The 24,836-nt window shown below is 52.6% G+C and overlaps 13 protein-coding genes across 13 annotated transcripts; 5 read left to right on the forward strand and 8 right to left on the reverse strand.

Moving 5' to 3' along the window:
- Nucleotides 1-223: 223 nt before the first annotated feature.
- Nucleotides 224-610, reverse strand: LTS14_008369 (uncharacterized protein; the record flags this gene model as incomplete). Its single annotated transcript, XM_064841057.1, has 2 exons — nt 224-374; nt 432-610. The coding sequence occupies 2 exons, from the start codon at nt 608-610 to the stop codon at nt 224-226; spliced, it is 330 nt and encodes a 109-aa protein (XP_064691317.1).
- A 379-nt stretch (nt 611-989) lies between these two features.
- Nucleotides 990-3,098, reverse strand: ARE2_2 (Sterol O-acyltransferase 2 (Sterol-ester synthase 2); the record flags this gene model as incomplete). The annotated part of the gene is made up of 1 exon (XM_064841058.1): nt 990-3,098. One exon carries the CDS (start codon nt 3,096-3,098, stop codon nt 990-992), a length of 2,109 nt encoding a protein of 702 aa, XP_064691318.1.
- A 643-nt stretch (nt 3,099-3,741) lies between these two features.
- RMT2 (Arginine N-methyltransferase 2) lies at nt 3,742-5,166 on the forward strand (the record flags this gene model as incomplete). Its single annotated transcript, XM_064841059.1, has 1 exon — nt 3,742-5,166. One exon carries the CDS (start codon nt 3,742-3,744, stop codon nt 5,164-5,166), a length of 1,425 nt encoding a protein of 474 aa, XP_064691319.1.
- Nucleotides 5,167-5,529: 363 nt separating this feature from the next.
- On the reverse strand, nt 5,530-6,850 carry LTS14_008372 (uncharacterized protein; the record flags this gene model as incomplete). The annotated part of the gene is made up of 3 exons (XM_064841060.1): nt 5,530-6,488; nt 6,545-6,729; nt 6,780-6,850. 3 exons carry the CDS (start codon nt 6,848-6,850, stop codon nt 5,530-5,532), a joined length of 1,215 nt encoding a protein of 404 aa, XP_064691320.1.
- Nucleotides 6,851-7,489: 639 nt separating this feature from the next.
- HST2 (Sir2 histone deacetylase Hst2) lies at nt 7,490-8,689 on the forward strand (the record flags this gene model as incomplete). Its single annotated transcript, XM_064841061.1, has 1 exon — nt 7,490-8,689. The coding sequence occupies one exon, from the start codon at nt 7,490-7,492 to the stop codon at nt 8,687-8,689; it is 1,200 nt and encodes a 399-aa protein (XP_064691321.1).
- A 117-nt stretch (nt 8,690-8,806) lies between these two features.
- Nucleotides 8,807-10,586, reverse strand: NAG1_2 (Glucosamine-6-phosphate isomerase (Glucosamine-6-phosphate deaminase) (GNPDA) (GlcN6P deaminase); the record flags this gene model as incomplete). Its single annotated transcript, XM_064841062.1, has 2 exons — nt 8,807-10,393; nt 10,449-10,586. The coding sequence occupies 2 exons, from the start codon at nt 10,584-10,586 to the stop codon at nt 8,807-8,809; spliced, it is 1,725 nt and encodes a 574-aa protein (XP_064691322.1).
- An 895-nt stretch (nt 10,587-11,481) lies between these two features.
- On the reverse strand, nt 11,482-12,566 carry LTS14_008375 (uncharacterized protein; the record flags this gene model as incomplete). Its single annotated transcript, XM_064841063.1, has 5 exons — nt 11,482-11,954; nt 12,007-12,072; nt 12,161-12,223; nt 12,274-12,283; nt 12,348-12,566. 5 exons carry the CDS (start codon nt 12,564-12,566, stop codon nt 11,482-11,484), a joined length of 831 nt encoding a protein of 276 aa, XP_064691323.1.
- Nucleotides 12,567-13,205: 639 nt separating this feature from the next.
- Nucleotides 13,206-14,135, forward strand: LTS14_008376 (uncharacterized protein; the record flags this gene model as incomplete). Its single annotated transcript, XM_064841064.1, has 2 exons — nt 13,206-13,512; nt 13,564-14,135. The coding sequence occupies 2 exons, from the start codon at nt 13,206-13,208 to the stop codon at nt 14,133-14,135; spliced, it is 879 nt and encodes a 292-aa protein (XP_064691324.1).
- Nucleotides 14,136-14,911: 776 nt separating this feature from the next.
- LTS14_008377 (uncharacterized protein) lies at nt 14,912-15,337 on the forward strand (the record flags this gene model as incomplete). The annotated part of the gene is made up of 1 exon (XM_064841065.1): nt 14,912-15,337. One exon carries the CDS (start codon nt 14,912-14,914, stop codon nt 15,335-15,337), a length of 426 nt encoding a protein of 141 aa, XP_064691325.1.
- A 95-nt stretch (nt 15,338-15,432) lies between these two features.
- LTS14_008378 (uncharacterized protein) lies at nt 15,433-15,761 on the forward strand (the record flags this gene model as incomplete). Its single annotated transcript, XM_064841066.1, has 3 exons — nt 15,433-15,534; nt 15,593-15,682; nt 15,732-15,761. 3 exons carry the CDS (start codon nt 15,433-15,435, stop codon nt 15,759-15,761), a joined length of 222 nt encoding a protein of 73 aa, XP_064691326.1.
- Nucleotides 15,762-16,230: 469 nt separating this feature from the next.
- Nucleotides 16,231-17,797, reverse strand: LTS14_008379 (uncharacterized protein; the record flags this gene model as incomplete). Its single annotated transcript, XM_064841067.1, has 2 exons — nt 16,231-16,724; nt 16,777-17,797. 2 exons carry the CDS (start codon nt 17,795-17,797, stop codon nt 16,231-16,233), a joined length of 1,515 nt encoding a protein of 504 aa, XP_064691327.1.
- A 698-nt stretch (nt 17,798-18,495) lies between these two features.
- On the reverse strand, nt 18,496-21,078 carry LTS14_008380 (uncharacterized protein; the record flags this gene model as incomplete). The annotated part of the gene is made up of 2 exons (XM_064841068.1): nt 18,496-19,510; nt 19,604-21,078. 2 exons carry the CDS (start codon nt 21,076-21,078, stop codon nt 18,496-18,498), a joined length of 2,490 nt encoding a protein of 829 aa, XP_064691328.1.
- An 828-nt stretch (nt 21,079-21,906) lies between these two features.
- On the reverse strand, nt 21,907-24,804 carry LTS14_008381 (uncharacterized protein; the record flags this gene model as incomplete). Its single annotated transcript, XM_064841069.1, has 1 exon — nt 21,907-24,804. One exon carries the CDS (start codon nt 24,802-24,804, stop codon nt 21,907-21,909), a length of 2,898 nt encoding a protein of 965 aa, XP_064691329.1.
- Nucleotides 24,805-24,836: the final 32 nt, after the last annotated feature.

A 24,836-nucleotide genomic window follows, 5' to 3' on the forward strand; every position in this document is an offset into this window, starting at 1 on the left:
CGGCCCAATCGAGTACAACATGAGGCGATTCCCTCGAGCTTTCGCCGACGCCGCATAAGCGTATGACGAAGCATGATGATGGGGGTTAGGAAAGAGGTTACGTTGATGCATTATTGGCGTGTGAGGTAGACTACTAAGTTGTCTGCTGATGGCTAGATGCGTATGCATACTTCCTCCAACCAAGATCATGAATCCTTCATCACTGTCCTTCCTCAGTTGCCCACTAGCTCGGCGGCGCCCGTATGAAGCCACCCGCGCCACTCATCTTCATGTACTTCAATTCTGTCAACAATTCCTCATTCTTCAGAATCTTGGTAAGCTCCTGATGATGTGGCAACTGCCTCCTCGCCTCTAGCGCAGCTTCGTCCGTGATCCTACCAACGGCCTATTAGACAGCTGATGGAGCAATTCTGTGTGTGGGAAGAGCTTACTGCATGTGGACAATGCTGGTCTTCACGCCCTTCTTGTAGTCATTAGTGCTTCGGATCTGATAGATGGTGACATCGGGCTCCTCTGCCTCGATTTCTTTGACGAGCCAGGCGAGGAGTTCATCAACTCGTTGTTCTTTGCCTTGCTTGGGCTCGATGACGATCAAGAGTTTGAGAGGCATGTTGAGGTGCTTGTTGGCGGTTAGTGGTCTGAGCGAGAGCTTGACACCGTCTGAACGGGCTCGAAGTTTCGTTACATATATCCCTTGGTGCTACTGGCTCAGCTGATGGTAGAGACGCTACTTCGATGGCCCCGATCAGACCATGGCGCTTACAATGTACAGCTACATGTAGTCTTGGAAAGTCAGGTCATCAGTTGGGTGTGATCAGCCCACATCTCGGTATTGCTGACGCGGCGGGCTGAACAGCTATAGCGGCATGACTCTCAGCTTCCTTCACTGGAAGTCACTTGTACGTATGAGGGGGCCAATGACAGAGCAATACTGGCAGCTCCCTATGAGCACAAGCTTCTCTATCATCTATATAGGGACGTAAGCAAATCTATATGACAAGGTAGAGACTGGTCAAGAAACTCGGACCAATGAAAAGGCCCAGCCAGAACACCACGTTCCCCAATATGACCTGATCTCTCAAGTACTTGCTCCGACTCGCCATCACAAGCGGCATCTGCATCAACTGCATACTAAACAAATACCCCCTGACCTTCCGAAACATCAACGCCATGCACATCTCATGCACCAACGCACTAAGCAAGAACGTCACAAACGTCGCCGCAAGCTTGCTCAGATGAAAACTCGAGATGGAGCTATGGTAGACATGACGCAGCAGGAAGTTGTGCACAGGTCTGTTCCAGTCCCGCGCGTACTGGTCCCAGGTTACGCTATTCCACCAATCGCCGTAGAAGCCGCGGTCGGCGAAATAGGTCAGTTCGGCCAGGACGTTGAGGATGCATTCCCAGATCAGGTACCATGTGAGTAATTGTTCGATGAGGAGCGGGAACAGCATATCTGAGACGATATATGGGAATTCTTGCCAGCGCTCCTCGATCGTCATGCCTGCTTCTTTCATCCGCAGGGTCTTGGCCACGGCGGGATAGATGAAGGCTTGGCTAATGACTTGCATGATGCAGAGGACGCCGAAGGTGGCGCAGAGTTTCTCCGCCACGTACCACCAGTTTATGCGTTCTTGGCGTGGGTACTCGAGTTCGTAGACGAGAGTGGGGAGGCAGATGTACTCGGCGAAGTTCCTGAGGCGGAGGTTCGAAGGGTAGGCATTTGAGCCGCACGAATTCTTGCCCTTGAGCTCTTGGGTGAGGTCGTCGATCTCGGCGTGCATGATGCGCTCGAATGTCTGCAACTGATCGGGTGTTATGGGAGAGCCGGATTGGATGGCGGCGGCCACGGAGGCGACGTCGGATGTTTCGTTGGTGAGATTCGTGGAGTTTCGGTGCATCGACGGACGACGTTTTGCCATAGTATGCTCGGACGTCTTCTTTGCTAGCTCGGACAGGTCGATTCCAGTCGCGAATTGGTCCATCTGCTGTGAAGCCCGAGGACTAGTCGGGGCAGAGTGATTCGGTTCCATGTCCTGAAGCTGCTTCAACTTGACCTCCAGTAGCGCTTTCCGCCTGTAGACGCCTGATAGGTAGCCATTGTAGAATGCGAAACTGTGCTGCTTCATTAGAAATACCAGACCATGCAACACCGCAAAGATGGTGTGGGTCCATGGCCATTCCCGGAAATACGCCCAGCCTACCAATCCAGCCAAGTATCCAGTTTGCCAGATGTTCTGCAGAATCCATCCACCTCTACCCCAATTGACCCATCCTTTCTTCACAAACACTTGAATGAAATATGTGACGAACATGCCCAGTGTCATGGCCCCATCCGTCAAGCCGAGCACGTACACATCATGTGAGAACATCATCTTCATGATCTGATTGCTACCTAGGACACTGCCGTACTCCCGCCAATTCTTTAGGCAACTCTGCGCGATCAACAGCGCCATTGCCAACCAGAATAATGTGAAGAAGCCAAAGAAGGGACTCTCACTGCTGGCCTGACTCCGGCGATCGAACGTTGTGAATTGTCTTGTAAATACCAGATCTCGGAATCGCAAGCGAGGCTTCTTTCCTGATGCTTCTACCCGCTCTCGCTCTACACCTTTCCTCAATATCTCCCGAATTTCAGGATCGTCGGCTGTCAAGATGTAGCGACCTTTCCGATCTGTCTTCTCCAATCTTATCTGGATAGAGTTGCGCTTTTTCCTGTCCCTCAAATGGCCAGAAGGCCTGTCGTTGGGGGTGACTGATTGTGACATGAGCGGATCGGTGCCAGGTCTCAGGCTGGGATCCATAGTCTTTCTACTGTTTGCGACTAAAGTGTCCGGATCCAACTCCATCTCATCATAATCTTCTATCGAGTCATTGTCATCCAACAGTGCACTCCCGTCATCATCCGACTGCTCGCCAACGGATCCGAAGTCCCGAGCATCCGTCCAATATTTTGCATAGTTGCCATTCTGTCCATTCTGCTCCAAGGCTCCATCTACGCTGAAAGAAGCGACTCCATTCTCCCGCAGACTGCCAGCTAAGGTTGGGGCGCCGAGTGTGTCATGCGAGAGTAGGGAGGGGCGCTCTCCAGAAGACATATTTTGTGACGTATAAGTGGTGGCCAGCTCCAAGGACTTTTATAGAAGAGATGATAGCCAGAAAGCTAGGCGTAGCTACGCATTGCATGAGAAGAGGGTAGACAAGATACAGGGAACCCCACGCAAGAACATAAGTAGATGGTGCGATGGAAAGGTGGAACGATCATTCATCGAATTATATGCAGCGATGACGCCACCCGGCGCTGCTTGGCCGAATGTTTCGTAGTCCAGCACAAACGATCTGTCCCTTCGAAGGTGTAGCAAAGCGTCTCATATTACGATACTGCGGTGATTGTGGTATGGGTACACAGATGGTGAATCGGAGCATAGATGCAACACTGGAAATGCATCCACTATTGATTTATACATAAATTTGGGATTTGTTTGACCTTTGGCTTGACTGCATGTTTCATCTGAATAGAAGTGGACCTCGGCAGCATCCGTCTAGCCTCCGCCGCACCCCAGACAGCACAAAGTCTCGTGCCTGCCGCCGGCAGATTTTGGACCCCGCAATCCGATGCAAGTGAGGGAAATTCTTCGAGACGATAAATTGTTGGAGGTTGGAGATTGGAGATTGGAGATTTGCCTGGTAGTTAGTCACCAGTTGATATTCCAGATTTGGGAGAGGAGCAAACCTGCAGTCATGGCCGCCGAAGCATCACAACCACCGCCAACATCAGCAGAAATGATCGATGTTGACACAAGTGCAGACGAAGTTTTGCTGGCAGCAACGAACCACGATCTGGAGACTTTGAAGGCCTTGTTGCGGAAGGATCCACTCTTGGCCAAGGTCCAGGACAGCGACACCGGCTTTTCGCCACTTCATGCAGCCATTGCTAGTTGTGAAGCCGAGGAGGAAGACGACGAGCAGGAGCAGACGAATGGCGAGGGCGATGCATTGAACAAGAATGCGCTTGACGAGGAGGGTGCACTACAGACAGTCAAGCTGTTGTTTGAGAATGGAGCGATTTGGAACGAGCTTGACAATGCGGACGAGACGCCTGGATGTCTGGCGTTGCGACTCGGACTGCGGAGACTGTATGAAACGATTGTGGATGCTGGTGTCAGGGCAGAGTTGTTGTTTGGACGGCTAGACCAGTATGCTGCACTAGCTGGCGATGACGATGAAGAAGAGGACGAGGAGGAGACTGCGGCACAGGAGGACGAGGCCATCGTAGGCTTTGAGCCTTCGCCAGTTGAGCCTCGGTCGAAGGCGCCATGGCAGCAAAGCAACGGTACTATCAATGGTGGAGAGGATGTCCAGGGGTTTGAACCAGCACCAAATCCTTCGTACAAGATCGACGACGAAGCACAGGCAGGAGCTGCGACCGCAGACAAGCCATCAGATTCCGCGGAGACGGCAGCAGAAAAGACAGCAGAACCGGTCCTTTCCAACCCCAACGTCAACAACGAAGACTATCTCAAATCCACCCTCACCTACTCCGGCGACCGTCTCCTCGACTCGGACAAGAACGCCGTGATGATGGACTGGGAGACGGAAATCATGAAGACCTCGGCGGACCAGCTCGCGCACAAACCAGGGCTTCGAACTATGAATGTCGGCCATGGAATGGGTATAGTCGATCGCATGTTCCTCGAGAACAACCCCAGCATGCATCATATCTGCGAAGCGCATCCAGCTGTAATTCAAAAATTGAAGGAGACGGGATGGTACGAGAAGCCTAATGTCACAGTCCACGAGGGACGATGGCAGGATGTCCTACCCAAACTCGTCGAGCAAGGTGTCGTACTTGATGGCATCTACTACGACACCTACGCAGAAGACTATGCGGACCTGAAGGAGTTCTTCACGGAGTATGTCATTGCTTTGCTGGATAAGGATGGCAAGTTCGGATTTTATAATGGCCTGGGTGCGGATAGGCAGGTATGCTACGATGTCTACACCAAGGTTGTTGAGGTGGATCTGTTCGATGCTGGGCTGGATATTGAGTGGACGGATCTGAAGGTGCCGGATTTGAAGAGTAGGAATGAGTGGGATGGTGTCAGGTATCCTTATTGGGGTACCATCGATACTTATAGACTGCCGACTTGCAAGTTCGTGGGTTGAGGCACACGTTCACGACCTCTTGTGTATTCAGGCATCATACGTGGCCATGACTTGAGGCATCCGAGTTTCGAACAGGAGATCGGAGCGGGATGGCATGGAAGCTACGCCTGCTACGACTGCCTCAATCCTCATCACCAATGCCGTATCGAAGTGGTAGGCTCCTACACGTCGGACAAATCTCTATACAGAGTCGCGAGATGTTCCGCCCTTGTCGTACTGTGCTCGGCATCCTCTGAGCCACTCTGCTATACATCTACGATCGAGATGAGAGTCAACTAGCCACCGAGTGGAACAGTATAGAATCATACAGCATTATACAAGCGTTTCCCGTCGCACATCGTAACACCTTGATTCATTTAAGCATCACTCATGATCACCCACCCCATTCGTCCCCGCCCCATTCGTCGATGCCGCCTCCTTCGGCTTTGGAGGAACTTTCGCACCCGGATCTCCTCGAGGTCGATCATTCCAACTACTGATAAGCTCATTGCTCTCCCAACAGCTCTCATCCAGTACTTTCTCAGCCGTCTCCTTTCCGTAAACCGGCAGCTGCTTCAACCCCTGCTTCTGCATACTCTCGGGCACCAACTTCGGGTCCAGCAACCCAACCTGCACAAGCACACTCGCCTGATCCCAGTAAAGATGCTCATGATACAACTTCCCGCCTCGAATACAGACCACGCTCACCATAGCCACATGCACCGTCTTATCCGTCGGCGGCACATCCGGAAGCATCCAGGGGATCGTGGTCGTATGCTTGAAACTGATGATGAACTCATCCACCACGCGATCCGTGCCTATCGTCCTACTCACCAACTTCATCGTCAACGATGGCGGGTTCTGCGGGATGAAGTAATCGCGGTAGAAGATGAAGAGGTCTTTGGCGCCGATGCCTCCTGTCAGGGTAGGGATGTGGTTCACATAGGGTTGCGGCACCATCGTCCGCATCGTGGCCGCGGCATCCTTGGTGGCGAATTCGAGCGCCACATGATCTTCCCAGATTTTCTCCAGGTCGACTTCGATTTTGAAGGCTTTGCGAAGGACACGGAGGGTGCGGGTCCAGGCTAGATTCGCGGAGACTTTGTCGTAGGTTTCTTCGAGGTCTCGTTCTGCGAAGCCGGGGGATGCGGAGGGGTACGTGTAGGATGGGTGGGAAGGGGCGAAGTTTTGTGTGCCGGCTAGATGGGTGAGGACTTCGAGATGGGGAGGGAATTTGGCGTTGGGGGAGGTGATGCTGGTTGGGTAGTAGGCTACTAATGCTACAAGATGGGGTTGAGGTTTCGTGTGGGCTTCGAGACAGTGGGTTGCTGCTTCGCCAAAAGCTGGACGAACGTTAGTCGAGATTTTGGGTTGTTGATACAGATGGTTAGGGGCGTACCGATTAAGGCATAGTTCTCTCCTAGCTCTAAGTCGTCGGCGAGGTGGCGGAGGCCGTCGCGGTAGGCTTTGCCATCCTTCCCGAGTGGAAGGTATGTAGTGTGGAAGCCCTCTTCGTCAAAATGCTGAAGAAGAGTCGAATCCAACTCGTCGTCGTCCGCGGTAATGTAAAGTCTTGGTGGCATACTGATATCATTCATTAGTAGTTGTCAATATAAACATGTAATGATTCGTACTCTGCGGTGTGTGCACCAAAGGTGTTTGTGTCGAACTTCAGGAATCCTGGACCGGGTCCTAATTTCGACATCTCGTCCTCTTCTAGCTGGCTTGAAGTCTGGGGGATGTGGACATGCGGGCGATGGGCGCCATGCCTTTGAGGGGCACTATTAATATGGAGCTCATGTTCGTAGGGCTGATGACGTATATGTTGGAATCAAAGGCACTCATGCAGTCGAGACGGGCCAGATATGTATGTGAAACTGGATATTGGAAGACGGGACGATGTAGCAGAGCTCACCTTGGAGTTCTTCGATCTGATTTCGATTCAAAGTCGAGATGTCCGCGTCCGTTCGCAATCGACTTTCGCTTGATCATGTCGTAGCTTCGTCTGAAATGCCGCTAGCATTTTCGAGTCAGCGCAGCAACGCGAAGACTAGATGATGACTTCTTTGTTCTTCCGCGAATATATGATATTGCATTTCTGGTGATCGTATCGGCTCACCAATCTCTAAATCCACTGGAATCAGATCTGCTGGACTATCGCAGACCGCATCTCGCAGGCGAAAGATCCTTGCCACCGAAGCTGCATAATACAGCAAACATTCGCTACTTCTGGTCTGTACTAGCCGCCATAGGTCGCAAACACAAGCCGCACCGCCAGAAAGGTGCGAGTGTCCAGGAGAAACCACAAGGCCTGAGACGAGGTATCGTCGGCCAATTATTCAACATGGGTAACGAAGAGAGCACGCCGATAGATGAGTCTGTCCCGCCACAAACGCTCAAGGCTCGGGATCTGGAGGCGCTGGCCGATTACATCAAGTCGGGAAAGGTCAAGAACGTCGTCGTTATGACGGGAGCTGGTATCAGTACGTCTGCGGGCATTCCAGATTTTCGATCGCCGGACACGGGGCTGTATGCAAACCTTGCCCGTCTCAATCTTCCCTACGCTGAGGCAGTCTTCGACATCTCATACTTCAAGGAAAATCCAGAGCCTTTCTACACACTCGCCCATGAGATCTATCCTGGGAAATACAGGCCAACCATCGCACATTCTTTCATTCGGCTTCTACACGACAAGGGCATATTACTGAAGCTCTTCACACAAAACATCGACTGTCTTGAACGAGAAGCGGGTGTACCAGACGACAAGATCGTGGAAGCGCATGGGTCGTTCGCACGGCAGAGCTGTATTGAGTGTCATCAACCATATCCTGAGGACGACATCAAACAACACATCGCTGCGAAGTCCATTCCTCGATGTCATGAATGCAAAGGTCTCGTCAAGCCGGAGATTGTGTTCTTTGGCGAGCAGCTACCTGCTGCGTTCTTCCACAATCGACACCTACCACAGGATAGTGACTTGTGTATCGTCATGGGGACTAGCCTTACAGTCCAACCATTTGCGTCATTGCCAGAAATGACTCGCACGGCAACGCCAAGAGTACTCATCAACAAGGAGCGAGTCGGCGGTCTGGGTTCTGGTACAGATGATATTCTGCTCCTCGGCGATTGTGACGATGGTGTGAAGAAGTTAGCGAAGGCCTGCGGCTGGCTCGGCGAGCTAGAGAAGCTTTGGGCGAAGACAGCATATCGTGTTGGTGATGATGCTGATAGCGCGGCGGAACAGCCGAGCCACGAGCAGCAACCAGAGAAAACAAAAGACGAGGCTCTGGAAGAAGAGATTGACAAGATCACCCGAGAGGTCGACGAGACTTTGAACCTGTCCAAATGGCATGAGGAGAGGGTTCGAGGGGAGGGGCTTCCTACAGTTTCTTCCAGCAAGCTTTCGAACACAACGGCTACCAAGGAGGAGAGCGCTGATATTGCGCGACTACATGAGGATGAAGAGAGTAGCCTAGGTCACATTTTCGTGTCACGAGAGGCGAAAGACGCTGCTCTGGAAGCCGAGAAGAGCACCAAGGAATGAGCAGCATCGTGAGACTCATCAATGATATCATAAATGTACCAATACTATGTAGACTAGATACACGGGCTTTCCAGAAGCACTATACCAGTTGTTCGAGGCTTGGTCGTTGAAAGGACATTACAAAGCACACTGTGTTCCGTTCATCGAGCAGAATGGCATACGCACTGGCTCAGCTTTTATGCCTCTCGCCACCAATCTCTCGCGCATCTCTGCCAGTCGCGGACTCGCCGTGACTTGGCTTCTGTTCTGCCCACTCGCATCCTTGGCACCACTCCACAATACCTCCGCAGCAGCACAAGTACGAGGCCACACCATCTGGTCGAGGTTGACGCTGTCTGTTTGCTCAGACCAGATGTGTGCTTCTCCACCCAGCACAAGATGCGTAGCATTCGCTGGCACACCACTGAGTGGGTCGTAGCTGTACATGAGACGCCAGTTGTGGAATGGAGCACAATAATCCTGGAATGGCCAGAACCCAGCCGCGTCGGTCTGATAGAAGTCCAGCCATTGACCTTTCCCGCAATCAAGGTACCAGAACTCGTAGTTGCCGGCGAGCGCTTTGTACCCTTTGCCCACAGTCTCCGCTACCGAAGCATCACTGAGCCACGTCTGAACGATAGTGTTAGACGGTAGAGTGAGATTCCAGTCCAAGAGCATCTCCTCCCAAACCAAGGGTGTCAGACCATACGACTCCACCTGAGCCATGTTGCGGTCCATATATTTCTGCATCAATGGCTGAAGGACTGTTGACAGATTACTCTTAACGGTATCATCCAGTAAATAGGCCATCATATTTACTTCGTCTCCACCAAGGTGAAAGTAGCTGCTCAAGGGCTTCAAGCGCGGCAGCAGATCATCGAACAACTTTTCCAAGAAGTTATAGACAGCCGTCGAATTGAGCTTGAGCGTGCCTGAAGGTGGTTCTGCTGCATAGGTATCCCAGTTGGGAAGGACCTCGAAAGCCGCAATGAGTTCCGGGTGAGAGAAAGCGATCGAGGCAGTATGACCCGGATTGTCGATCTCCACAACTACTTCGACGCCCAACAAGGCACCATACTCCTGCAGACTCTGGACGTCACTTGGCGAGTACTTCTGAGTAGAGATATAAGCTCCCTTGTCGGTAAGCTCGGGCATAGAGGGGATCTCAAGTGGCCAGGCTTGACTGTCCGTGACATGCCAGTGCAGGCGATTCATCTTGTTGTAAGATAGTGCGTCTACCATGGCGAAAAGGTCGCTCAGCGGTTTATAGGTTCGCGAAGTATCGACGTTCAAACCTCTCCAGACAAACTTCGGTGAATCCGAGATAGAGACTGGTGCGAAGGGGGAGTAGACGCCACCACCGCTGCTGCACTGGAAGAATAGCTGAGTGAAAGAGGTGAGGCCATGCAGGAGGCCTATGGAAGAAGCCGCGGTGATAGTCACCACACCATCCGAGGTCATGGTCAGTGTGTAAGCCTCGTTCACACCACCAGCAGACGGCTTCATGATATCAGAGGGGTCGGTAGCATTCTGAACAAGTGTGATCGACTTTACAAAGGTCGAGCTGCTGGTGAGTGCTGGCTCAAAATTGGTATTGCGAGGATGGAACTTCCACGGATAGAAGTTCTTGTTGAAAAGTGTGTCGTAGGTCCTCTCAATGGCGTTTGTGACAATTTTATTAGTCCAAGTGGAGTTATTGTTGGTCGCACCATAGCCGTAGGTGCTCTTCGATTTGTCAGTATCATGATGACAATATCTAACAGCTTTGACCAGTACGGACCTGCTGAGCGCCCTTGTATGTGATTTTGACGGATTGATCTATCCAGAGAGTCTGATTGCCAGCCTCGTATGTTGTGGGGATGGGCCATAAGGCTTGTACTGCCACCGCACACAGCATCATCACAGATATGACCTGCATGATTGCGGTCAATTTGCGGAATGCTAAACGAGACCGTGTTGGATTAGAAGTATGATGAAGGTCTGGAAGCAGGAACAAGTGAGTAAGACAAATAGACTAGACGTGTGAAGGCTGGGTCAAGTGAATGAGCAGGCATGTTGATAGCCTTGCTGCAGCGGGGTTGGACCGTTGAAGTTACATTGACTGAGGTGCACCCGCAGTGGACCGGCGTGCCTGATCGAAGCGCAAGCAGATCCTCTTCAGCCCATATGCTGGCGCTGTACCATGTCTCACTGCAGCGTATCAAGGCTACTGCAGCTTCCCGGGACGTGGCATGACAGTCTCTATTGCTGTTGTTCAGCAGCGACACGGCCTAGCAAGGTGACGTTGCATCTGCATGTCGAAGTGGAGATCGACGCACGGACGATATATCAACAACAACCAGATGTTTCTACAGCAACAGTGGGCGCCATTGCAATCGATACGTGATGAGCTTCATGTATGAGTATGGCAGTGTGATCAAGATTGATGAAAAGACACATACATACGCTATCTCTGCTGTTTCGCAAGGTGTTCGATACGATGAGGGGCGATACTATGGCTTGATAGAAGACACGGACATTTACGACCTCTGCTGCCTCGCACGAACAGCGATATTTTGAGAGGCGGTTCGTTATCTTCGTGGCAGGACACAAACATTCACTTCTCTGCTGTCAGATAGACCGATTTGACCATGCCGTACTCTGTTATAGCGACGTCCGACCTTTCCAAGCTCATCGTTCGGATTATATACATCTGGTAGCCTCTCTATCAGCGTCAGACATATAGCGCAGCGTGAAGATACCCCTCTGGGAAATACGAGCAGCTGGGCGCCGTCTTGAGATCGGCAAAGAAGTTTCTTGATAATGACTCAGAGCTAAGTACTACTGCTGGATGCTGCGCTGGCAGTCGCACTCACAGTACCACTGGCCGAGCTGGCGCTCCCACTGCTGCTACTCCCTGTAGCCTTTTGCACTGTGGCCTGTACGATCTGACCGGCTGTGTTGAACACAATATCGACAAGAGCAGAAAGCGGCGAATAAGAGTAGGTCTTCTGTGTGAGGCCTTGTCCGAGAGTCTTAGTCGCGCCAGTAGCTGTCATGTTCTGCTCAAAGCTTCCGACGATGGTAGAAACGCCGTTTACCGATTGCACGATGTTACCCAGGTTGTCGACGAGGAAGTTGAGTGTTGTCCCACCTTGGGTGATCGAGCCTAGAAGTCCGTCGACGACACCGACGACATCACCGACGACGCCGTCGACGAGGGACGTGACGTTGCCGAGTGTGTTGATGAGCAAGGGATTCAGGTCCAACGACTGGAACACACGCCCAACGATATCGACGAGGTGACCTGTACATAGTTAGCAGTCAAGCAAGGACACGACTGCAGGAGCCTGACTCACCCAAGCGAACGATCAAGTCTACTTTTGCGTCGACGTCGGCAATGGTGAGATTGACCTTTGTGATACCTGTCAAGTCCATTAGCGTCCAGTCCCCGTTGAGCTTCCCACGGTGTCTCCGAGGCAGAAATGTGGGCATTGGAGCTAAATGACTTACCAACCTGCACACCGGCATTAATCTGAACAAGCTGTGCTACGTTGGCATTCAGATTAAGCTGGGCTTGTGCTCTAATCAGTCTTGTTTCTGCTCTGGTTGTGGGCGAGGCATACCTTGCAAGTTCTAAAGGCGATGATTAGCACCCACCAGCATTTCAGTACCGTATTCACACCGCTGTTCTGCTTACATCTACGTCTAATTCGATCCTTTTCACGCTCAGCGTAGGCACGTGCAAGTAGACATCTGGAGCTGTTGCTGTTCCTCCTGAGCTGGTGATGGTTGGCGTAGGACTCGTGGAGTTTGTGAATGGTGCGGTGGTCAACGTGGCGGTGACTCCAGTCTGCGCTGCGACTTGGCTCGCGATCCCCAGAGATGCACACAGAATAGCCAGGTATCCTTTTGCCATTGTTGTCGACCGCATATGAAAGTCTTCGCCAGGTGATGAGGAGGGGAAGACCGCGCTGAAAGATGAGATGGATGGCCACCACCACGAAAGTCAACGGTCACATTGTACCTCGAATGACGATGGCGGTAATCTCGCTGTATGGGTAAATGCCTCTTCTAGGCCATCGAATTTGACGATAGTCGTTTCAATAGTCGTCCCACCCCTGCTATAAGGCGAGAGTTCTATGCGCGAACTGGTGTGAAACTCATCTCGCTTCTCCACGATCACGCTCGAGCCACGCGGGTTCCTTGAAACAACCCTTGACATCCACAAATGTGTGGATCCGGATCCTTCAGCGATTGGGCTGAACCAACAATGCACACGGCCTGCGCAAATTGACATTGTCGCGCCACCACGCAATAGTAATGAAGGAGGTCCTCGTATAGCTGGTAATGGGAGACCGCAGACCGGATGATGCGCCGCCATGACTTTCCCTCTCCCGGAGAACTTCAACAACAGCGAGTGACACTCCCTCTTTTGGGGAACTTTGAACAACAGCGAGCGACACTCCTTTCCTAGAGATCTTGAACGACAGGTCGGTGATCCGCTCTCCGTGTTCTTCAACCACCCCAACTCGAGACAAAACCACCGGACGACAACATGCGATCAACCTCGCTGCAAGGCATTGCTTGCACTGTCCTTACATTCGCCTGCTCAGTGCACGCGCAGACAGCGTCGACCTCTGGATATGTGGGCTACAATCTTACCCTCGAGGGCGATCAGGACAGCGCAGTGTACTCGACGGACGACACAAGGCCAGACGCCGGCGCAACCGAGCCTGATCCAGACATCTTCCTCAACGCAACCGTACTTGTGCAGGAGATAGATCTCACTGTCGATAACCTTACAGCTAAAGTGAATTTGGATCTCCAAGTTCTGAACCTTCTCACCTTTAATGCTGGCGTTGGTATGCAGGATGTCCACTTAGACCACATGAAGGAAGCTAACTTTTTGGCAGACCTTTCCATCGACGCTGTCAGGCTTTTGATTCAGGGAGTCAAGGCTAAGGTCCTGCTGGAAGCTCGCTTAGAGAATGTCGTAAAAATGGTCTCTGATGTCTTGGACTCGCTGGATCTGAATCCCATTATCGCCGAACTTGGCAAAGATGTTGGCTCAATCGTTAATACAACCACTGGCGCGCTCGGCTCGACACTCGGCTCTCTTGACAAGCGCTCCTACGATCTGGTTCACGGTGTGGTCTACTCCATCAACAACTACGCTGGAGACACTCACACGAACCGAGTGCTGGCCCAGAACGGAGACTTGGTCGATATGTACCTTGACAACGATGGCAACCCGCATGGTCAGAAAGTAGTAGGTTCCTTCAGCAGCGACATGACCTGGAACGGGTACGAGAAGACTGTCGAAAGGGACGGCGAGGAAGTCCAAGAACGTGAGTATCTGTACTCGCCGTATCATGGCATAAACGTTGTCAGTGCGGTTTACACAGATGCTACTGGCAAGATCGTTGGGACGCAAGTGCTTGCCGAGAGCTCAGCAGGTGGCAGCAGTACAATTGGTGATTTGTAGAGTTATAGTTGTTCTCCAGTTTCTGCAATGGCCAAGTTCTCTCAGGCCGTGCTCCGGCGGTATATCAATCATCTACACGATCGAAAATAATCTGAACGACAGGCTAATGAACAATTACATGACTGCTTCTCGCCCGGTGTCTCACAATATGTCTATACACTCGCCGGCCATATTTCATCCCAACAAAGCTCCTCTCAGAAAGCTCAATCCCCAGCAGTTGTCTGGATCGTCCACCAGCAGTCTGTCTCGATCAATCTGCCGCTGGGATATGAACCACCACATGTCCCACTGACACATGTGCCTAGCAGCAGCCGGGCGCATGCCTACTAGTCCCAGCTACCGTACACGAGCCGCCAGATGGCCCCAATCAATCTACACGAGCTAGCAGATTCTCCCGTCTACGCTACACAAGCCACCATATGCTCCCGATCACCATACAAGAGCCGCCAGATGCTCCCAAAGAGCCTCCACAAGCCGCCAGATGCTGCCAATCTCACGAGTTCTGCGTGCAAAGCGTACATCTGCCTAGCACGACCAGCAGAAGTCTACCTTGTGCGCCGCCAGCACATACTCACGGGGTCATGTTGGCACAAGTCATCACATTCCTCCAGCAAACGACAGCATATATGAACCCTCTCCCTCCCTCCTTAACTACAGAATCTTTCTCCTCGCACGTATTCACTACTGACCAGGCCTGCCTGCTCTTCTGTCAATCCTAATCTATTTCAACCATCTTTTACTCCTCTATTCCCACCAAAACAATCACTATCATCATCATGACTGGCTTTTCAGCTCCATACGTATGGCGTACCAACGGCGGGTATCAGTCCCACCCTCCTCTCCCGGCCCCAGGCATGCTGTTCGTACCAGCTCCACCACCTTTCATGCAAGCCCCTGTTCAATACTACCCTGGTCCTGTCGGCATCCACAGCGTGGCCCATCGTCGCTCAACTCCACCACCTCCACCTCCTCCAGCTCCAGCCAAGAAGGCTGAGGCCAAGCCTGCGCCCAAACCGGCATCCGAACCTGCACCAAAACCTGAGAAGAAGGAGGAGCCCAAGCCAAAGGCCAAAATCTCTCGTGCTCCACCGCCGTTGAAGGACGGTGTCAACTACATGTTCGCTCTCGAGCACACGACGATCCACATCTTCCAGAAGCCGGCGCCGATCTGGATGGAGAAGTATTCTCATGCCCAGCTGTAAAACATCCCGTACCACTCGCACCATACTCATCATGCTGACGGGCTCCTGGTGCCTTCAAAATCTTCGAAGTCGATACCCAAAAGACGGTCGGGCAGATGATCGAGTATGTCATCGGTGTCGGGCCCTCCGATGGTGCCGAGTGTAAGGGCTGGGCAGCGACGGAGTGCATCGAGCGTGGTGATGGTGTCTTCAGCAAGGTGAGTCTGCCGGCCAGACACTCCCAGACAATAGCAGCTGACCGAATATCGTGACCAGGGCACTACTGTAGAGTACGACTCGACGAGGAGCAAGGCCACCCTGGCGAGCATGGCGTGGAACAAGGACCGCGGTGTCACATTGCCTCCAGTGAGTCCCAGACGGCTTGAGAGTATGACATGAAGCTGACTGCCCACAGGTATGGATCACGATCCACAAGCTTTCGTGAGACAGCCCTCGACTTTCCCCGTCAAGATGGGTCAGCGATGTAACATCCTGGCGGCCTCTAGCGGTATAGCCACGACCTTTCCGGCTGGGAAGAGCTTTATGACCTGTCATGATTTTTTGGTTTCTTGAGCTCAGTGAACAGGACTCACTTTCCATGTTGAGACTCATATTTTTGTGTAAGGAGTTACTGCTTGATGGATTATGCGTGGCTGATATCATTGGGATGGCCATCATTGGATGAAAAGCGAGCGTGGTTACGAGAACCTTGAAAGATTTGCCTGGAGACAATGTATCTATGTTAATCTATACACGACTTTTGTACCAATGCCCACCATATCTGCGATTACACCATACCCCTGTACACTATGCTTCCACACCAGCGGAAAAGATATTGCCTCCAGCACTTGGACCACAACATCTCTGCCGCTGATCTAGGCTTATGACCGTACAAAGGCCCATATGATCGAACGCTAGGCTCCAGCACCATGCCACTTGACCTTACAGCCCTCGAAGTGCTCCTTGAACGCCACCAGCCTATCCTGCAACCACCCAGCAGTCCAGTGCTCGTCCTGGGTCTCATCACTCTTGCCGAACCTGATATCTTTGCCCAGATGACATCGACCCGGCGTCCACATCCATTGCACGCACTCATAGTCCCGCTTCAGCAAACAAGCTTCTGCGCATGCGTCGGCTGACTCGACTGCTCGCTGCTCGTAGTCCTTCAGCTGATAGTAATCCTCATCCTCATGGCTGGCGAGTGACGCAGATACAAACTTGCGGTCAGAGCTGAGATTGTTCCAGGACGTGCGGTTGACACTGACGTGGCGCGAGACGAAGTGTTCGAAGACGTCACGGTAGAGATATGGTGTCTTCCAGCCTTTTGCGTCCACCCAACTTGACTGGAATTGCCACATTGTATCCACTTCTAGCGGACTGACATGATGCCACGTGACTGAAGGTGTGCCTGTAGTCACGTCAGTATTATGGATCATATGATGAGTTGATGTTTCACTTACACCAATGATTCTCAGTCCAGTCAAGCGTAGCGACCGTCTCGCCCTGAATCAAAGGCCAAGCAGGCGAAAGTGGCACATCAACCTCCATAAACGCCCTCGCAATGATTTCATCACCACAGCACGACTGAGCAGTCAACTCCTCCCACTTCTCATCATAGACCTGCTTGCCCACGCTTTGACGATGCTCCTTCATCAGATCGGCCGTCTTCCTCGAAACCACCACACCACTCCCACCATGAGCAAATGTGGTGTCGCCAATCACATTCTGTGCGCCCATATAGTATGGCTTTTTCGGATCCAGATGCTTGAGCCACTGCAACAGATTCGCCCAGCTCACGCTCGTGTCCGCCTCCATCATCAGGAACCATTCGATCTCTGGTCCTGCAGACTCAAAAGCCTTATGCAACATAGGCAAGAACTTCCATTTATCTAAGTTCCAACCATTGCCTCCTTTCAGTTTACTCATATCCTGCCCTTCCTGCTGATACGTCTGCAATTTCCTGTACAGCTCGAAATCATCGTGATTTTCGCGGAAGCTCGGGCTGATGTCTGCGATGGCGTCGTGGATGGGATAATTGGCGAAGGTCTGCTCGAGATCGGAGAAGATCATGAAGTGGGGCACGCATGCGAAGGTTGTGACGAAGTGCGTAGGCAGTTTTTGGTAGACTTCCGTTGCGCCTGTCTTGAGCAGGACAAGGACATTGTCCGCGCCAGGAACCTTGGCGCATTCCTCGTAGAAAGTTGAGGGAGTGCTTGTGGGTATGGCTGTCGGGATTGTGGTGTGAACTTCTTCTTGCTCATCCTTGCCTTCTTCCACTGGTCTAGTTGGCGGAACTACTGGTGAGGGTGGATGTGCCGGCTTAGGTCTCTCAGCCTTGCCGTTTGGTGTTTGCGATTGATAGCCATCGGTCTGTGGTAGCCATGAGTCCCGGAGCAAGAACAGTCCCACCAGGACGAGAAAGATGACTGCAAGTCGAACTGATGTGGTGCGATTACATGTCATCGCCGAGCCCCTGCTCATATCGACGTGAGGTGTAGGCGATGAGGGATGACTGCCAAGGAGCTGTGCATGTCAAGCTGGAGCAGCAGGGAGAGGAAAGTAGCGATCAAATAAGCAGACGTCTATCGTCGTGCATGCGTAATAGTCAGCCACAAAGGAGCTGCTCACGGCGCACGGTGGGAAAGTATGCCACTGAGGAGTACTGCAGTAGCTTTCGAGTACCACCAGAACAAGTACAGGTACGTCTTGTTACCTCATTCAGTGACGCCAGCTCTTCGCTTTCTCTTGCGGTCTCCTCCGCTCTGCCAACCTATCTTCTGCCTTGATGGACAGGAGATCCAGGACCAGCGCTATAAATGGAGCACAGTAGTTCAGGGCAGACCGGTGGAGGATTGACTTTAGGCTTATACGAGCTTGACCCTCTCTCACGTGGCTCAGAGTTCTCTAAGTGGCTTGTGAAGAATTACTCAAAAGCTCCGGCCCAGTAGTAAAGAACTTGTTATAACTCTGATGGCGAGGAGGTCTCTAGGTATGATCATCCCGAGGGACTGAGAATACGGAGAGAAGACTCCCATATCGACTAATCAAGATGTTGCTTCAATACGAAAGGGTATCATGATCTCAACTACTCATACAAACATCCCGTCCTATTGCGCCGATGCCAAATCCTGCCGGGTATGTAACTGGTGACTCTCTCGGTCCCGTATAGCATCATCTCCTCAATCCCGATTAATAACCCTCAAGCTCCGTCTCGGATTCAACATAACCCCAACGAAAGTCGGCTCATGCGTATTAAAGACATCCTCCGCACTACTCCCGTCACTATCTCTCCGGACATTCTGATACCCACTAGGAACAGCCCTTCCACTTGAGCTCGTCTGTCCACCGCTATAGCCACTCTGCGCTTGTATACTTGCGCTCTGGCTATTGCTATCACTAGACCAGAACGGCTGTTCTCGTCTCGTGTCGGCGCTGTTCTTCGCACTATCTGTGGCGAGCAAGCCGGGTATCGCAGGCAGCTTCTCGCCGCGTGCTTGCGCTTGCGACATCTCGACGTGCCGTTTGTAGAGTTGGAGTTGGCGGCGGTAAATGTAGGCGCAGAAAGCGAGGTAGCAGACGATGATGAAAAGGATGCCGCAGATTACGCCCACGACGATGGCTGCGATGTTGGGCCCCCGACGGCCTGAGTCGTTGGAGGAGCCATTGTTGCCGCCGTTGGGATTATTGGGAGAGGCGGTCTCGGTGACGACTGCGCCGTTGGAGTTTGTTACGGTGTAAGTGATTGGTTTGCCCGTGGCTAGAGGTCCACTGGTTGCTGTGATCACTGGTGCTGTTACTGTAGCGCCTCCACTAGGCGAGCCACCAATGACCTTGAGGACGACTTCGGGCACCGTATAGCCGTACGAGCCTTCCAGACCGCCTGAGATCGACGAGTTCCCGAGCTGGGCCGGCTGTTGGTTGAGCGGGTTATTCGCGCCTGTTGAATTGAAGCTCGATTTTGACGACGAGGACCCGCCAGAGCCCGAGTTCGAGTTTGATCCAGATCCAGAGGACGATGAGGATGACGACGAGGAAGATGACGAGGACGATGACGAGGAAGTACTGCTACCAGGGCTCAGCGCAGTGAACTGCTGAACCCACTGCGTGCTGCTGAGGTCGTATACGTAGACGCCAGGACTGTCGCAACTGAGCTGATCACCAACGTATCCGCCGACGACAACCATTTGCCCGTCCCTGGCGAGCGTTAGCAAGTTTCAGTTACTATGTTGTGTCAAGTTTCCTCACCAAACGTTGCACGTATGCCCGGCCCTGCCATAAGGTACTGACTGTCCACTCTGGTCAACCTCTATCCATGTGAAGGAAGGCAGGGTCAAGATCCACATATCATCAAATTGCGACTGGTTTCCAGCAGGCGTCAGATTCTGTCCTCCAAACATGTAGATGTTGGTGGATGACCCATCCGGCGCAGCGACAGCCACGGCGCAAGGGTTGACGCGAATCATAGGTGTAGGCCCAGAGGTAGACTGCTTATACCACGAGCTTGTCGCAATATCATATACGTCGATATTGTTCATCTGTGTGAACGTTTGGTTCGTGCCGCCTGCTAGCGCAAGAAGGATACCCTCATCGCCGAAGCCCGGGACATAAATGAGTAGGCCATCAGCGCGCTGCGTGAAGCCAGCGCTGGATTGCAGGCCACCTTGTGTAATATTGCGATAGTTGCCATCAGATCCAGCAGGCTTGGAGTTGCTGAGTGCGTCTACTTGGTTGTTCATGTAGTCTGGGAAGGTGAATTCGAGCAGAGACTGCAAATATATGCGGTCGATGCTTTGGGACCAGCCGGGCGTGGTATACCCGTCCTGGTGCCCGCCGAAATAGAACCCTCGACCAAGTGATGGCACACTTACGCCTGCGCCTTCAGCAGCGCGCTGCACTGGATCGTTGTTGCTCGGCGCACTCTTGCCACTGGATGTAGATGGGCTTTTGTGCTCGATCCATGATTGCGATTGTATGTTGTACTCCCACGTCGACAAGGGCGACGGCGAAGTGATTGGCTTCCACGAAAACTCGCCGCCGTACAGAAAGAGCGACTCGTGATCGTTCCAAAGGTAGCCAAGCGAGACAGCCGGTGGTCCTGACGGCTGCGGTAATCCGCTCAGTGCTGGCGAGGCGATCTGCCACGTCTTCGTCAGGTCCATCGTAAGTAGGTCGTTGTTCCATGTGTCTGATGTCTGTCCGGGCTGTGTAGACGCTTGGCCTCCGTAGAGATATAGCGTGCCGTTTACGACAGCAGACTGTTGCGCCCATCGGACGCATACATCTGTCGGACTATTGTCTCGTTTTGAGAGATCTGGCACTATGGCAGCTCTGGCCTCCCCTGGTATCACGCCACCTTCCACGGGTTGTATTGGTAGCACTGATCCATGGCTGAATGGTGACGAGCTTTGAAATAATGGTACCATGGCTGCTAGAAGCAGGAAAGCTCCTCCGAGTCGGTACATCATGGAGCGATTTTTGGGTGGCAGTGGTGAGGTTGATGATGATTTCGTCTCTGGCTTAGTCGACCTTGCCGCTCTTTTGTCGCCTTTAGAAGCCTTCACACTCTGTTCGTCGTCTCGTTCCAATACATGTATCTCGTCTCGACTACGAAACCGTACACTCTGTGGGCGTTCTTTTCTAGTACCTTTCGTCAAGGTCGCCTGCTCAGGCTCTTGCAGGCCAACTTCGTAGAAAGCAGAAGCGCGCGATTTCTGCTCCATCGCGAATAGCGCGTAGATGTTGTTATGATAGTATGGCCACATAATGGCAGAGGAGCAGAACAGACTTACCGTAGACTCACGTTACGTCAATGGCATGCTAAGCGAGGGCGGGAAGCACGACCTCCGGCGTGATATAGCCTACTAATGCAGGGTATAACAGGCGTTGAAGTGACACCTGCCCTTGGGGCGATACCACAACGCAGGTACGAGGACACGGGAGAGCAATCAATCCACGGCATGTGAGCATTTCCAGGTAGAGCCGGAGCAGGCTGAAATAATCAGCTCGCTTCTGCTGTCCATGATATTCTTGTCGCTCTTTCTGAGCAGATTGGTCCGGTGTTATTGATGTGCCGATCGTGTTATTGCAGGCCATCAACGCCGGAAAGGAGCAATACTCCGATGCGCTGTCACAGGTGTGCCGCTCGATGAGGTCAGAACCGACATTGAGAAATAAACAAGACTTTGGCCAATGGTGGAGCGAGAGGCGACGATGATCCTGGACGCATCGTGATGCAGAGGCGTCGCACACGGACATTTTTCTGACAGACTCGGCATACGTAGCTTTCGGTGCGTCCCGTGATAACGCCTTCCTGTTTCGCCTTAGCATGAGACATCTGAGTGAACATTCACAATTCATTGGTGATCACGATGTCTTCAAAGCAGCACGGTACGATATAAGTGTAGAGGGCTATGCAATGGGAAATATTATGGTCTTGAACCTCAAGACGTCCAATTCATTGTGTGCATTCATACTCCCGCCAACGCCACGCTAGTATTCTGGAAAATTCTGGACATCATGAACAACGTAACACTATGATGTAGGCGCCTGGCCTCCATTCTACTACAGCTCCAGATCTGCAGTCACTATGTTCACTTCCACGCTGGACGAGCAGGTAGCGTTACAACATCGCTGACACGACTCCGCGTCCTGGGTGGCAGCAGACTACTTCTCCTGCTCGAGCCAAGAGCACTAGGTGGACGAGTCTTGTGATGTGATGGGCTCTCAGAATCCGCGTCATCCTCGTCACTCAATGGAGGGAGAGTGCTAGTCCTTCGAGCACTGCTGTTTAAGCGCGACGCAGGGCGCATCGCAGGCATAGAGGATTTTTGCGCTAGGGGGCTCGAATGGGCCAGCGTAGGCACTGGTAGTGAGGACTTGCGACCCGAGCTTTGCATTACCGATGCTGGTCGAGGTAGGGACGATGGCGTAGAGACGGTACGTGCGTTCGTCGTGCGCGCTGGTGCCGAAGCTGGGGTCGTCGAAAGTCTCGACCCAGCGCGCAAGAAGTTTGTCTTTGGTGTGACAGAACCTTTGGCGTACTTCGATGGTTCCAGGGCTGACAGTGGCAAGAAGCCTCTATCACCTGTTGTCTTACCTGCTGTCCAGCGTGGTTTGTTGCTTACTGGCGCTTCTGGGCCCAGTTGTATCCGCGTCGCTGTCAAAGACGGTGACGGTGACGCCGTCTCGCGTAGATCCATGTCGATGTTGCCACCAAAGAGGGCTCTGCGCGGTATAGAGCTCGTTGATAAGCGTGAAGATGACCGTTCGGTGCTGGGTCGAATGTAGCTCGACTGTCGAGACTTGCCGTTCGCGAGCTGTGTCGGTGTCCGAAGTGTCTGAAAACTGCTTTTTCTACTATTGCCAACGACGCTACTCGCTGGCGATGTGCCGGGCGTGTCTGCAAGACTACCAGACACGGAACGTTCGGTCGACACCACAGTAGAAACAGAGTCTCGAAGCTGCTTTGACTTGCACTCACTGTTCACGTCTTCGAGTACCAGATCCATGTCCCGCATGTCTCCTTGTAGTCCAGTCCACCGCCGTTTCATATCACTCTGTAGACGGAGAATCTCTCCATTGACAGTGAGACGATCCATTACGCCTCGATCGATGATTGCCAGCACACGCTCAATGGCTGGACCATAGTGCAGCTTCTTGGCCTCATAGTTCTCCACGCGCTTGCTGAAGCTGGCATAGTCGCTTGACTGTTCGCCGGTGTCAATGGCGTCCCTCAGCTTGAGATAGCTGCGAGCTATTGACTCGCACATCTTCAGAGCTTGTTTGCCTGCGTTTCGAAACACGAGCACCCATCGATCCTCTCCAAGCTCACGTCGGAGACTCTCGGCGTCTGATTCGAGCTTCTTCCACTGAGCTTCCAGCTGGTCTCGCCGCTGCTCGAGGTCCAGACATGCTGACGGGAAGAGGGTGTTCCCACGCAAATGGAAGACGGACAATCTCATCGGTAGGAAGTCAAGAGATGCGCGAAGTGGCTGCATTCGTGCAAACAGTGCTAGGAGGCTCGAGTCCTCCTTGTTCTCTTGTGGTGTCGGCTGTATTGGTGAGCTAGGCGAGAACGGTGGCAGACTGAATCTGTTGTTTGTTGTTGCCGGTCCTTTTCTTGGTCGCTCCTCAATGATCGTCTCGAGCTCGCTAATGTCGATACTGTCTTTATCGCTCAGGAGAGATTCTGCACCTTCGTGCCGCCGCTCCTCCATCTCAAAAACTAGGCGGTCGAGACCATCCATTTCTTGTGCAATCTCGCCCAGGACACTGTTCCATAGCTCCTCCCACTCTAGCGCAATCTCAACTTGCTCCTTCACACCATTCAGTGTGTGCTTGAGCTTCTGCCAGCTCGCGATGATAGCCTCCATCTGCTTCACACTCGAGGTGAGATCTCCAGAAGACAAGTTCGTGGTGTCGTCACGAGTCTGCAACCGCTCGATAGACAAGATGTAGACCTGTACAAGTCTGTCGAAGCGGTTGATAGCGGCATCAACATCATCGATGCCGTCGCTGCCGCCCGCAGCCGCCCATTCCACATCATCTTCGGCGTTCAGACCGTTGAGAACATCTGCAGCTTTACTGACCCATAGCCTGATCTGCTCGGCAGCATCCGACAATGTCTTGGCGGCCTCCGGTGCCGTGGGTATTGATGATATTCGCTTGATCAGGGAATCTGCGTCTGGTAGTCGCATGCTTGTCAGGTGAGATAGCTGACCAGTAAAGCTTGCCCGAGAAAGTGAGTATATCGAGCCAGCTCGCGACAGTCCAGAGGCGACAAAGTCGCCATCACTAATATTTTCATTACTCTCATTCCTGCTGGGTCGTGGAGAGTCCTGTTTCTCAACCATGGATTGTGGTCTCGTACTTCGTCCTGAGGTAGGTGTGGTAGGTCCAGAGTCTTTCGATTGTCTTCGAGGCGTACGTGGCACTTGCCGTCGTGTTGGACTCAATGGCTCCTTTGTTAGAAGATGCAGCCTCGTCTTGCCAAGGTCAGGCATCCTATACTTATTCATGTCTCTCAGGCCAGCCTCCTCGGCATCCTCCTCAGTGTCTGATGCCGCCATCCTCTCACTGATGCTTATGATGGAGGACACATCACTCTCCAGCATGGATGTCTCCGCCTCGGAGAGCACCGGTCCGCCATCTAACCGCACTCCGCCCGACGCGGGCATCACACGAACGGGGAGAGCTGCCCCGGGTCGCCGTAACACTTCAAACCCTTGTCTTTGTGCTTGCAGCCTTTCGAGCTCCCGCAGTTGCTCTTCCGGTATACGTCCAATGCTAGTCCGCTCAATCCGCTGCCTTCTCAGTCTCTGCTCCTCCAATCGTTTCAATCGCTGCTCAAGGCCAGGAGCGATGCGTTTGTAAGGCCTCGATTGTCCAGGAAGGGGTCCAGTCCACGGTGGCAAGTCGGCACCGTGGGATCCTGGATTGTAGGCCGTCACACCAGTATTGGCGTGTAGTGGTACTAACAAGGCTGCCATTTCCACGATTAGCTTAACACTACAACAATCCG

Source organism: Recurvomyces mirabilis (assembly GCF_035927965.1).
Source record: "Recurvomyces mirabilis strain CCFEE 5264 chromosome Unknown scaffold_25, whole genome shotgun sequence".
Classification (NCBI taxonomy): Eukaryota; Fungi; Ascomycota; class Dothideomycetes; order Mycosphaerellales; family Teratosphaeriaceae; genus Recurvomyces; species Recurvomyces mirabilis.